The 14,681-nt window shown below is 42.8% G+C and overlaps 1 protein-coding gene across 7 annotated transcripts in view; it reads right to left on the bottom strand.

Annotated features, from left to right (window-relative positions):
• Nucleotides 1–4,388: 4,388 nt before the first annotated feature.
• Nucleotides 4,389–14,681, bottom strand: part of LOC307129682 (hyccin 2-like) — a 40,619-nt gene continuing 30,326 nt past the window's right edge. For 6 of the 7 annotated variants that reach the window (XM_079822309.1, XM_079822311.1, XM_079822308.1 and 3 more), the window contains one exon: nt 5,824–6,370. In XM_079822309.1, coding sequence (XP_079678435.1) covers nt 5,955–6,370 — 416 coding nt within the window. In that variant the 3' untranslated portion in view covers nt 5,824–5,954. Of the gene's footprint in view, nt 5,021–5,823; nt 6,371–14,681 lie in introns of those variants that run through there. The other variant, XM_079822313.1, reaches the window with a different exon arrangement.

Below are 14,681 nucleotides of genomic sequence, written 5' to 3'. Positions count from 1 at the left end.
CAAAGAGCGCTTGGGCTGAACTCGTTTACTAAACGGAGAACTTGTTCAGATATGCGTTCACCTTTACTATTTCTCTCAGAAATGATGATGGTGTTGGTAAGTACTTTGTGTATCCTTAAAATATTTTTACAACACCGGCAAAGATCGTTTACACTCATCTTCTTCTTCTACTTCTTCCAGTGTGCGTGCAGTTGAGTTCTGTTGACAACTATGCGTCGCTCCGTTGCTCTGATTGGTTGTAGGTCTATCCAATTGAGGTCTTTCCTGGTTCGGTTGAAACATGCCTCCTCACAGCCCAATGGAGCAGATCAGTCGTATGACATGTCAAGCTAATAATAGTCCCTTTTATCAATAAGGGCAAAGTAAATACTGTACTCATGTAAGGCAATTGAGGTGAAAGGATTCTAATTATGACCTTGGTTTACGTACTAGCAAGCTTTAACAAAACAATAAATGTTGTGGACCATCCAGATAACATATATATATATATATTCATGGTTACCTCTGATTATGCACACTTTTCTCCCGGATCCCCGGATGGAGAACATGAGGCGGGCCACATCAACATTTTCCACACCATGGTCACCACGAACCCTTGAGAAGTAAATGTGGCAGAATTTAAGACTGCAACTTTCAGCTATTATAAGGCCATTTAAACAAAGGACAATCAGAGTAGTATAGTTAAGAGTAAAATATATAAATTTAACTACAAGATGGACCTTTGTGGTAAGCCACATCTCTCAACAGCTTCACTGAAGAAGGCAAGGGTAGTGGAGGCCTTGATGTTATTGGCAACACCAAGATACATTATCTACAGGAATAATACAGAACAACTCATACACAAAATCAAACCTTTTAATTTATGTTTGATACTCTTTAACCCCTTAAGTGGCACTGCCATTACATATTTAAAATAATATCTTAGAAAAACCTAAAGTAATATGGACATATATATATATATAGTAGAAAAAAATTGTCTGAAAATGTTTTAAATGGAAAGAAAATAATATATATAGGGTGAATATATAGGGAAAATTGTGCAAATATATGGTTCAGATTGCACAAACCATATATGGCAATGGAGGCGCCCTTATATGGTCAGTAAAGGACCGTGGATGTCATCTAGTGAAAAACTTTGGTACTGCGCCCAAACAAAATCTCACTGAAAGCTCATTTTTTGAGATATCAACTTAAAACTTGTTCAGATATTTGGCTTTGATTTTCTTGCAGTTTTAGAGTGAAATATGTTTTGTAAAATATATATTTTATATAAATAATTATATTTTTTACAATGTATATTTTCTTAAATTTTTTGTTTATTTTTCACTTTCATAATTTATTCCACTTCTACAATTATCTGCCAAAAATCTTCTTAAAAACAAGAACAACCATATGTCTATATTCCAAAGAATGCTTGAATTTCAACCAGTTAAGTTTAAATACTTTCTTTTTATGTCTATGTGAAAAAGGGGGTGCAAGATAAGGGGTTAAGTAATTGTTATGCTGCTGTTAAGGTATACTGCAAAAAAACTTCCTGCATCAAATAATTGTCAGTACCTTCCTGGAGAATCCATCAATTCCTCCGAATATCACCATATTGTACCTTAATAGAGAAAGTGAAAAAAAAAAGTGTATAACATCCATAACCTTACTTTTTTATTGAACTAGCCTTGCAATAGATTTGTTTGAAAAACACAACCAACCTTATAAGTTTGTGGTTTGTGTCGATATGCATCAGTGACCTGGGGCCTGGGACAGAGTATGTCCTGCGTACCACACACAGCAACTCTGACATTCTTGTTACAATACCTGCAGTGTCAACTCTGTGCATTGATGCGCGAACCCTCCGCCACTGAACTCGATGTCCCCGAGCTTGCAGCAGTCCCAACATCATTCGATACCCGGCATGTGGGTTGCTGGAATGAATGTCTGATACCAGGACATCAAGTTCATCATCACTTAAGTCACTGTACAGACCCCTCACAGATAATCCCCAATCACTCATACGTCTCTACAGCGTCCACCTAGAAACCCCTACAATACTGGCAATGTATTTCACCGATAGGCCCATACTAAGAAGCTCAGCCACATATTCCTTGGATATTATAACTCTGGGGCGGCCACTATTTCCCCTCTCCAGGGAAACTTCTATACGTGTTTCCTTGCCATTTTGCTCAGAGACTAGGTGATGTAACTCTGTAAGGGCATCATACACTGCTTGAGGGATCTGAAGCTGGCTTGACACTGCACTGAGTACCACAAACTCCTGTGAACATACAAACTCCAAATAATCTAGGTCCAGAGGGGCACGATCAAGGCAACTTGATAGTCTGGTGTAGAGCCTGTCCAGTAAATGACTGAGTAGCATGTCCTAGAGAGAACAAAAATATATTATAAAACAGCTCAAACAAATCCTTAGAGCATCTCAACAATGTTGGCTGCCTAAATTATACATTTATGCAATAAACAATTATCAAAACAAACATGATTGTACTATAATAATTTATACATTTAGCATAAATCAAACCTGAAATAAAAATACTCTAATTATATATGTTATAGTCATGGCACAGAGAAACAATGATAAATATGACCAAACATTATTGCACTCAGTCTAGCTTAGTTTTGTGAGGATGCGCCTGTTTCTAAGTGGTTAAGCATCTTTTGCAGGTCAGCTGATTTGGGACACTGCAGGGCACATGGAAGTGAATTAAACAATTCTTAAACTACAAAAAGAGTGATTTTATATTTTTAATATATATTTGCAGTAATTTTGGATTTAAAACATGCTTTAAATTGCATAGGCTTCATAAAATGTTAATTAATCTGCTCTGCGACTCTCTGCAGCTTCCAATTAGTCCAACTGGGCAAATGAAATCCCTTTACTTTACTATGGTATTATTCCTATAAATGTTATCATCCAACATAGTATGATATGATACTGACCTGTGAAGACCCACCCTGTTCTGTCATTTTTCTAGAAGGTAAAGCAGATGACAATATTAGGAATACATCGTTTAATATGAGAATATATTTAATTATAAGATTGAATAGCAAAATTAACAGTACAGATAGGCTAACGTTGGCGTTAGTGTAACTTACATTTCGTGAAACAAAAAAGGCTAACCCAACAAAGAAACAAGGATTATCAACTTAGCCGACCAGCGCACATATTAAAACTACTTAAACAAATGTATAACAGTGACTGATTGCAGGGGGGAGATAAGAAGAAAAAAAAACATACCTTTATTGGTACTTCACACCGCAAGCTCGGGAAGATGGTCATGGGTTTTTTTCCCCCTTTCTCGGTCGCGCGCCACCAGTTTAAAAGAGCTCTTCTGATTGGCCGAGATTCTCCGCTCTTTGAACAGGGCCTGCCGCTGCCTCACAGATGCACAAATCACTTTTGCTCCACATTTCCCCTAGTATATGGTGCAAAAGTGAGAGCGCGCGGAACTTGTCATTTGAAGGCGAAACAAATGCGTTTGAGACTCGCAGCAGCAGATTCAAGCAGTTGTAGTGATTGGACTTGTGATTGTGTTAGAAAAATATCCAAGAAAAGTAATGCATTTGTGACCAAATATTCTACAAGTGTGCACCTCTCATTGCATGGATTCACATATTAATTCGCGGGTGTGCAAAATTTGTCCGTGACTTCACATTTTTGATACGGGTGTGTGAATGCGTTTTGCACCATATTCACTGCAGCAATTGGAGCAAAAATGTGAGCGTATGAGTTTTTTCATGTGTAACTCGTAGAATAGGATTTGTGCACCTGCAGTGAAGAATGTGTGAAGGTGGAACTGTTGTGTTGTGTTTGTAGGTGAGAAAAAAAATCTACAAGTTTACAACTCCTAAAATATTTTTCTCTGTGACTTCAAATTTATTGATACACATGTGTGGATATGCTCTACAGATACAAATTCCACTCGCACGCGTGTTCAGTTGTTTTGCACCAAATATACCTTCATAGGAGCGACATTGACTCTGATCAACCAGTGGAGCTCTTATGGAATGAAACCACCACCCAGATCCACAAAGTGGCCAACTTTGTGTGCAGAGGTGCAAACACTGGGTCTGACTTCCCGCAAAAACAACCATTGTGCCTCTGGTGCCACTCATCCGGAGCTAGGAAGGGTTAGCACTCCCGACCCGTCGCGCTGGCTCATCAGGACCGTCAGACTCGGCTTCTGTACTATTCTGGACGAGGTTAAAAACTTCGAACTGTTAGCACTTTGTGTGTAATTGCCTGGGTGGAGTAGTGACCAATAAGGGTTTGTCTCAAAGATTATAGTGCAAATGTAAGCAATAATAGCAAACAACAAGTCCAGGTAATGAGTATGTTTTCAAGATCATTTAAACTCAATGACACTCGTCACACAGTTATCACTGACACAGGACGTACCACTTTATTCACAGTTTAATCCCACAAGTGGGAACTCAGTGTTGGGAGCTTTGATTACAACAACCACTATACACACCAGAGACACATCATAATGAGACACAAGCCACGCTGACATCAACAGACACATTACAGGAGCGTCCGTCAAAGATACAAGAGACAGAGAAAAACTACAACACAGAAACTCTCCCTCACCATCATGAAGCTGAAACTATCAGATGATTACATGATACACACACACACACACACACACACACACACACACACACACACACACACACACACACACACACACACACACACACACACACACACACACACACACACACACACAGTCACTTTATGACCAGAGAGTCAGATACAGCAGATATAATTCACATGACGACACACAGGACATCTTTAGTTGGGTTCCTCTCTACATCTGTGTGTGAGCCTCAGATTCAGAACTGTGACACACACACACCCTGATCTTTAAGCAGCGGTCAGATCTGAATCTGGCCACAGATCCCCGGGTTCAGTCCCAGAACAGCCTGACCTGCAGACCATCTCTGATGCTGAGAACGCTCGACCGCCGCAGATCTGGACTGAACCAACAGCTCTCACACTTCAGGAATGGCTCTGAAATACAACACTAACCCGTCTTCTGACTGCATTATCAGACAATGCAGTATTTTACATCATTCACACACAATTAAACATGAAATATCATAATCTATATGTTATATATGGACACATTCTCTGATTTAGGACTACATACTCTGGAGATCAACATCTGTATAGGCCATCTATGCTCAATGGCATAAACTAATTATAAATAAACAAAACAAAAAAACAGTTTATCATAAACAAACATTCTTTGGAAGGTCATTTTATGGGAAGTATTCTTACAACTACTTATGAAAAATATGATCCAAATAAGAGGAACGCATTAGAGACTGCACTAAAGGCTTTAAAATGAATATGATTATGGGTAATTTATTGCTGATTGTCCTCTCAGGATTCACACTTCCTGTTCCACGTCTGGAGTGGAGCGCTCAAATCTGTCCGGTGCTTTGGGTTTTAAGGGATTACGCTGTGTTCCGTTGACCTTATGTCAGAGCTGGGAATGAATCTGGGATGATGTGCTTCCTCAAGTTTCCCAGTCTCAACTCTGACCTGAGGCGTTCCAGCTAAAAGTTCCTACCCCAAACTAGGATTTCCCCACGTCAGAGAATGCACCATTACTTTAGCAACAACGAAACATAATTTACTCTCGTCACTCCAGTCCTGTACGACGTTCTTCCCTTCCATAACTGTGGAGGAGTTCTTCATGACCGGGGCTTTGAGTGAGAAACAGCCCCAAATGTAAGACACCTTTGATACACAATTCTCCCCCTATCCCAGGTCATGTTTCGAATGAGTTGAGCCATGTGACATGAACGGCCAACCCCATTCCTAATTTGGACCCCTTTTATGTTTCATGGAAAAAAAGACAACAATACAGGTGTGGAATGACGGAGGCTGAGTGAATAATCCCCATGTTTAGGGTCAGTGATTGTGTTCAGAGGCAGGGCTACACCTGTGAGATGATCTGCATGTTGAAGCTGGGCGAGCGGGGCTGTTTGGGGGACAGCAGCTCTGTCTCTGGCAGATGTTGGTCCTGCAGGCTGAGCTTGGAGTATCTGCGCGCTTCAGCCCCAGAGCTGCGTCCTGCCGGGGCCGGGGCCGGGCTCACATCCGGCCCGGCTGGCCTGCGGTCGAGGGCCGTACACGAGGTGCTTCCACTCACTGCGGACGGACACGGCTGGGCTCTCCTCTTCTCTGAGGACAGGCGGCTCTTCTTACAGCTGCTCCCTCGGCCGGCCACACCCAGCACTGTGTTCCCACGGAAACCGCTAGGCTGGCTGCTATTGGACGCTCCAGACGAGAAGCCCTCATCTGGTTCGTTCAGGGTGAAGGACTCCTCCTCTCTGCTGAACTGGTCTGGATCTAAACATCAGACAAAAGAATGAAGATGAAAATCACAAGAGATCATATTTCTCTTTTGATCGGTCTCCTTCAAAATGTGTCATAAAAAGCATCCCACCCCGCAGACAGGAAGTCAGTGATGCTAGAGGAAGTACCAGAAGAGCAAGATTCCCTACAGAATTATGCGAGCTGTGAGATCTGGTCTGCACTGTGAATAATCTGACAATCAATAAACGATCTGAGATCTGTAAGTGTGTGATTTCATTAACAGCTTCACCCATTAAACACTGAACCTATGCTCGATGTTGTGCACTCCAGGGTTCGCCATTATCAATAAACTGACACAGATTGATAAACACATTGAACTCTCACATATATAAATGAAGACGGGGACATGCAAACATGCTCCCTGATCACTCGCAAATATTTCCTCATCAACAAACGCCCAGAACCTTTGAACCACAGATACATGATGTGTGTGTTGAGTGTTCATCATCTGAAGGGTGGCACTGGTAGAAGCGTTTGAGGAAAGCGATTGAAGGTGTCGGGTCGAATATCGTACAGGGTTTGAGGACATGAGGGTCTTTACATGAGCCGGGTGTGTTCTCTCACTCACTAAACATGACCACAGAGATGCACGTCTGACTACAGGTGCGACGCAAAGAGAAATGATGGCTGTTACACTGAAGGGAACTTTCTGAGGTGGAAAGATGAGATCCGCTGGAGCAGCAGCAAAAGGGAAATAAATACAAGCAAGAATCAAAATGAACTCTTTGCCATTGCTGTCAACAGTGCTGGGTAGAAACTGATAACATGTTATCTGGATTACGCAATCAGATTCCAAAAAATAAGTACATAAATCAGTAACTGACCACATTTTGTAAGTAATCTACCCAGCACTGGCGTCCAATGACTGAACAACACAATGAGATTTCACAAATGTGTGTTTTGTTGTTGTAAATTACAACTAAACTTGTAGCACTATATTCAAGCTAGCAGACACACTATATCACCAAAAGTGTTGTGCTGCCCGCCTTCACACACACATGAGCTTTAATGCCATTCCATTCTTAATCCGTGATCTTGGATGAGCTGCTCGGCCATGGAAACCCATTCCATGAAGCTCTACACACTGTTCTTGAGCTCATCTGAAGGCCACAGAAGTTTGGAGGTCTGGAGCTCTTGACTCTGCAGAAAGTTGGCGACTTCTGTGACCCTCAGCATGCGCTGACCCCGCTCTGTGACCCTCAGCATGCGCTGACCCCACTCTGGGATTTTACATGGCCTACCACTTCGTGGCTGAGTTGCCGCAAATCACTAATGTGTGTAGAAGCGTCTGCAAGCCTAGTGCTTGAGTTATACACCTGTGGCCATGAAGGGATTGAACACCTGAACTCAGTGATGTGGAGGGGCGGCACAATACTGTTGGCAATATAGTGTATCTGTAAATCTGCACACAAAAATGTCGCACTGTGTTTTTGCATTGATGGTGTAATGCGTTTCATGTACGTGGCTGATTGGAGTATGTGCTGTATTAGAGTACCCCTGCTACTGTTTTTCAGAGTTATTGGGACAGATGTTTTCTTTAGTCCCACATTGTGATCTAGATGTGTTTCTGTTTCTGAGTTTTAGAATGAGAGAAGTGTAACCAATCAAACTGTAGAAACTGTTCAGCTCATGAAAACCTTGAGTAACTTGAGTAAACTTTTGAACATGATCATAAGGTACGAATGTGTGTCGATTCGCTCTGCTGTGTCCAGCACGGCCGGACGCTAATAAACCTTAATACTGCACAGAGTAATGTGGGAGTGTCTTGATGCTGCGCAGGAAGGGAAGCACTAAAGACTCTAGCACATGCTTCTGAAGTGTTGAGGTAGTGTCCTCTTGGACTGGATGCCGTCGCCTGGTTAGCTGAAGTCCACCAGAGGAAAAGGTGGTCAGAGTCCACCATAGGCACCTTAGGTCAGATAAATGTAGTTTAAAGAATTCGAAACAAGACAGTCAGACACATTGAGCATGCTTAGTCCCGATTAAATGAAAAGCTCAGGGATGAATCTGTCCATGCAGAGCAGAATGACAAGACCGGCTGTTTGAGCCTTAACTGGTGAAAAGTCTCTTAATAAACACTAAGTGAAATGAAGACACTGATATAAACATTGATTCAAATGTTCAACTAATAATCGCACAGATTTCTGCACTTCATATTAAGAAAATACTAACATGAGGAAGTGTTTAAAATAGTTTTATATACACTCACCTAAAGGATTATTAGGAACACCTGTTCAATTTCTCATTAATGCAATTATCTAATCAACCAATCACATGGCAGTTGCTTCAATGCATTTAGGGGTGTGGTCCTGGTCAAGACAATCTCCTGAACTCCAAACTGAATGTCAAAATGGGAAAGAAAGGTGATTTAAGCAATTTTGAGCGTGGCATGGTTGTTGGTGCCAGACGGGCCGGTCTGAGTATTTCACAATCTGCTCAGTTACTGGGATTTTCACGCACAACCATTTCTAGGGATTACAAAGAATGGTGTGAAAAGGGAAAAACATCCAGTATACGGCAGTCCTGTGGGAGAAAATGCCTTGTTGATGCTAGAGGTCAGAGGTCATGGGCCGACTGATTCAAGCTGATAGAAGAGCAACTTTGACTGAAATAACCACTCGTTACAACCGAGGTCTGCAGCAAAGCATTTGTGAAGCCACAACACGCACAACCTTGAGGCGGATGGGCTACAACAGCAGAAGACCCCACCGGGTACCACTCATCTCCACTACAAATAGGAAAAAGAGGCTACAATTTGCACAAGCTCACCAACATTGGACAGTTGATGACTGGAAAAATGTTGCCTGGTCTGATGAGTCTGGATTTCTGTTGAGACATTCAGATGGTAGAGTCAGAATTTGGTGTAAACAGAATGAGAACATGGATCCATCATGCCTTGTTACCACTGTGCAGGCTGGTGGTGGTGGTGTAATGGTGTGGGGGATGTTTTCTTGGCACACTTTAGGCCCCTTAGTGCCAATTGGGCATCGTTTAAATACCACGTTCTACCCGGGCATTGTTTCTGACCATGTCCATCCCTTTATGACCACCATGTCCCCATCCTCTGATGGCTACTTCCAGCAGGATAATGCACCGTCACAAAGCTCCAATCATTTCAAATTGGTTTCTTGAACATGACAATGAGTTCACTGTACTAAAATGGCCCCCACAGTCACCAGATCTCAACCCAATAGAGCATCTTTGGGATGTGGTGGAATGGAAGCTTAGTGCCCTGGATGTGCATCCCACAAATCTCCATCAACTGCAAGATGCTATCCTATCAATATGGGCCAACATTTCTAAAGAATGCTTTCAGCACCTTGTTGAGTCAATGCCACGTAGAATTAAGGCAGTTCTGAAGGTGAAAGGGGGTCAAACACAGTATTAGTATGGTGTTCCTAATAATCCTTTAGGTGAGTGTATAAGTACTATCAAGGCTAATATTGCCAATGGCAAGACCCTTGTCGAAAGCTTTAGTTTCAATAAACTTCAATCCTCCCATTCAACCATAACTAATGTCTCATCTAGCTTTGCCTTTTTATGAGAACGAGCCTCAGATGCTTCTGTCATCACTCTATCCACGCTCTAGTTTGAAAGAGATTTGATTTGGCATCATGACAACACTAACCTCTAGAGAAATAATCTCTCATCAATCTATGAAATTGACTTTTACACAATGTCTTAAGAGAAAGAGAGAGTGTGACAATAGCTTGTTGAATCAGGACACGTATGAACACTATATGAATTTGAAAGGGAAAGGGATTTAAGTTGAGAAACTATTTCACAAGTGTATATGAGATGAGCCGAAGTTATGACCGTAATACACTTTCAGCAAATTGTGGAAATTTAGTTTCAGTGATGCCGTTTTCGTAAGAAGCTTTTCGACAATGGATATAAATGAATTTTACTAACATTTATATTAATGTTTTAATTGCACTTAGTGTTTGCAGGAGACAGGTCAATAAATGACAGCCCTCACGGCCCCATGCCATGGCCTGATGCATCACTCATGTATGTCCTACTAGGACTTGGCATGACTTTGAGGTTTTTTGGGGAGGTACATTCCAGGAAAGCTGAGGTGCCCTAAAGGAAGTGAGTCTATTGGGTGAGTCTAAGGGGGAAAGACCGCCTCCATGATCTGACTCCACCCCCTGCCTACCCTCATGTGTGACTGTGAGAGAGCCCCTCCCTCCTGGCTCATGATTGGCCGCTGGATCCCAGGGGGCGTGTCGGCTGGGGCAGATGGTGAGGCTGAATTCTGCATCACTTGAGAAGTCAAAACAATCTGGGATGTAACAGAACAGGGGGAAATGTGCTTCTTAGTGTCTGTGCCCAACAGGAACACGGAAAACAATCAGAATGCAACAATTTCCCACAGTGTGCAGTGAACCACACAAAGACAGAGAAAGAACAGACACATCACTGGCACATGTCCATCACAGAGAAGACTTTTCACAGATAATGGAAGCTTAGATTAAATGTCTTTGCATGTTATAGGTTGGCTTGAGAAAGCTGATTTACTGATCTGATATCTACACAGAATTTGTATTATTATTATTACTATGAGACTAAAATTATCTAACTCGTTCTAGATCTTTCTGATCGGATTCAAGTCTGGAATATACTACTCGAATTCTGAACAGATTTAACAAAACTATAGGTCTATAATCTATCTATCGACTATAGAACGGTCAAGACAGACTAACACCGGAGCAGACAAACAGCAATGACCAAGGTGAGAAACAGGACAGGAACTTGCAGGGAAATGCATGAATACTAAGACAGTCCCTTTGATCACAGGAAACACACGGCTGAAGATGAGGAGGCACCAAACGATGTTGTGATCTCTTACAAACTCATGACGAGACGAGACAATGGTATTAAGCTAAGAGTGAAATGCAAATGTGAAGCAAATGTGAAGAGACTGGGGTGGGAGAACCAGGGGAAGGCATGGCAGGACCCCCCCATGGGCCGCTCCAGAGGTCCAAGACCCTCAATGCTGTGGCCGGACTCAGCCACCCATCTTTCCTCAGGTCCATACCCTTTCCCAATCATGAAGATACTCGAGATAACCTCTGCAGTGCTAAGAGTCTAGAATGTACTTGCCAGCATAGGCGGGATCTCCATCAATGAGCAAAGGAGGAGGGGTTCATAACCAGCACCTGGCTCTGTGGAGGAAGGAGATGGTGAAATGGTTTGAAGAGTGAGACACTGAATCCAGGATGGATCTTGGTTAATCTAGTGGGTGATGAGGAAGGGCCAAGTAAAATGTAGATTTTTTAGATGGGAGCTGTAGTCAGATGTACAGGGTTGAGAGCCAGACATTCTGCCTGCCTGGGCTAGTAGTTGAGAGGAGATAACCTCTGATGACGGCATACGACTTGCTGATGGTGTACATGGGCTGAGGTCCAGACCCTCTTACTCTGACAGCACCAGAGGACGGTTCTGAGGTGGGAACACAGACCCGACTGGAACAGGCTCCTGAAAGGCGGCATGGCTGATTCTCTAATTCACTGGATGGGGCAGATGAAGACTGAAGATGGCAGGATGGGGCTCCACCGATTGGCGGAAAACCCTAGGAACCGCTGCAGTTCCTTGACTGAGGTCAGGAACGGACCACATCCAGCTTTCATGTGTCCATCTGCACAGCATTGGGGCCAATAATGTAACCTAAGAACTGCACCGAAGTTTGTGGAATGAGCCCTTCCTCACGCAGATGCCGAAGGACCAAACGTGTTCCAGAAGAGAAGAAAAAATTAGAATGTCATTAATGTATACAATAACAAACTGAGAGAGATAATCTCGAAACACTTTGTTCACAAACCCCTGGAACACTGATGGAGAGTGAGCCAGGCCATACAGCATGATCTGATACTCGCAGTGCCCAGCAGGTGTTATAAATGCTGTCCTCATGGATGTGAATGAGGATGTAGGGACTATGAAGATTGAGCCTGGTGAACCAGGTTGCCCCCCTCTACTTCTCTAAGGCTGCACTAGAGGATGGTTATTATAAGCGTTATGTTGTTCAGTGCACGTTGGTCAATGCAGGGACAAAGGCCCTTCCCATTCTGTGGTCAGGTCCTGGCCTCAGCCCCACAGTTAAGGAACTGCAGTGTCCTAGGGTTTGCCAGCTTTTATCTGAGGATCATTTGGAATTTCTTGGCTACAAGGAAGAAGCTTGAGGCTATCAGAGAAGTGGATTGGCAAATGTACCACTGGCCTTCTTCACATACTCCTCCTTGGCTTTCTGCGGCTGCAAAAGGTAGAACACATGGATACATGGCAATTTGGCATCCAGCAGGATGTCAATGGCACAGTCCCAGAGACGGTGATGAGGAAAGGGTGAAGCCGTGACAGCAAAGACTCCACTTCAGGGTTTCCCTGGTTTTCCATGAAAGCTGGGAGGTATCCAAGATATCCCTAGGATGATTGAACTAGTGAACACTGATAGGATGAAGAAAACAATGCTCTCTTTGTATGCTCTCTACTCAAAGGTTTGCTGTTTGATGTGTTCAGAACCCAGGGGCTGTCCCATGAAAGACTGAATGGACAGTGGGGTTTTTAGATGAATGGGATAGAGTCAAAATCTCTTGCTGAGACACTGGTAGATAAGTCAACAAGGGCATCTGTAACAAAAAACAGTGGCAGTGGGAACGGTAAAAGGCCTTCTGAGTGGTGAGGAAACTGAAGAGCACTGTTGGATGGAGCTCACCATGCCTGATGAAACAAACACTCCACTAGGAAGTGATTGGACAAGACACAGTACAGGCAGAGCTGTGACTATATCCACCGCTGTCTCTCAGGTGCATAAATATGCGAGGAATCCACTTGCATGGGCTCCTAAGCCACACAAGCTGATGGTACTGGGAGGTGGAAACAGTCGAGAATGATGGTTTCCAGCTCGGTTCAAAACTCTGTATTGAGTATTGTATATATTTCTCCAACCCCAGCCTCGTTCCAACCAACAAACACAGAATCGCAATGACCAGGATGAGAAACTGCACAGTAACTTGCAGGAAAATGGATGAACTCTATAATCATAGGAAACACACTGAAGAGGGGGAGCCACCACACAAGGTCTTACAAACTCAGGATGAGAAAAGACAATGATGGGAAGGTGAGAGTGAGTATAAATATCGTCCATGACACAGGAAGTAATAGTGAACAAGTGAAGATGATCAGGGATTGGGTGGGAGAACCAGGTGGAGGTATGTCAAGAACATGCTCTGTGTTTCTATAGGTCCATCTGACAAAAGGTTTTTAAACGATTTTAAACTTTCCAACTAGGTTTTCTCAAGTCAATATCAAAGTTTTTTTCATTTATTTTTAGTACAGCCATAATTAATTTGTTATTAATCACCAACCAATGGCTTTAAAAAGCAAATGACCGACACAACAGACATGACATATGTGAAATGTATTCTTAGGAGTCTTGAATGATGTCTGTGATGCTCTGGCAGGGAGAGGGAAGAGGTGGGGAGAGGCGTTTCTTTTAAATACAATAAACTTTAAAAAAAAAAACACAAAAAAGGGGAAATAAAGTGTCCATGGTGCTGATCTGAAAAGGGGGATCATGTGTCCTTGTGGTATTGGGCACAATGAAGGTCAGAGAGCACGGATTAAACCAGCTGCATTTGGCCAAACTAATAGTAAATGATCAGTTCATTATGAACCGGTTAAACGTTTTAGTTTTAGAATTAGAAGAATTAGTTTTAAACACCTGATTTAACTCATAAGCTTCTTAGTGTGCTGACTAGACATTCTGGGAGGTGTGAGTTGAGAATCACTAAGCCAAGCATCACTAATACTATGACTCACTAAGTTTAATTAAGAAATGTTGGTGTGTATGACTCCGTGCCTCTGTGCACATGTGAAGAGGGTATTAACACTACTGTCCACTGGAACATGGCTCAGGAGCGGCTAATAGTCTCGCTCCCCGCTGACGTGTCTCAGCCAAGAGATAAGATCGTCAGGAACAGAGTCCTGCACGGGTCCATTTTTGGATACCCGCCCCCGCCCGTACCCGCAAAGTTCAGCACCGGATCCGACCCGTCACCCGTGATAATATCAAAATGAAATCTGCACCCGCCCAGACCCGTTAATATTTGGCCCGTTACCCGATCCGTGCCCGCGATAAAATCACAAACGCTAAAACCATTCCAATTAAAGTGCTTTATTTTTTATCTTGCACCTCTCACAACATCACAACAGCGTCATGAATGGGCTGATGAAACAGGCTAAAGTGCGCTTAAATAGGCTATGGAACCTGATAACTATAGCCTAC

The sequence above is a fragment of the Gobio gobio genome, assembly GCF_949357685.1.
Source record: "Gobio gobio genome assembly, chromosome: 7".
Classification (NCBI taxonomy): Eukaryota; Metazoa; Chordata; class Actinopteri; order Cypriniformes; family Gobionidae; genus Gobio; species Gobio gobio.
Note: the sequence above shows the minus strand (reverse complement) of the source record. Positions and strands in the feature narration are given on the sequence as shown.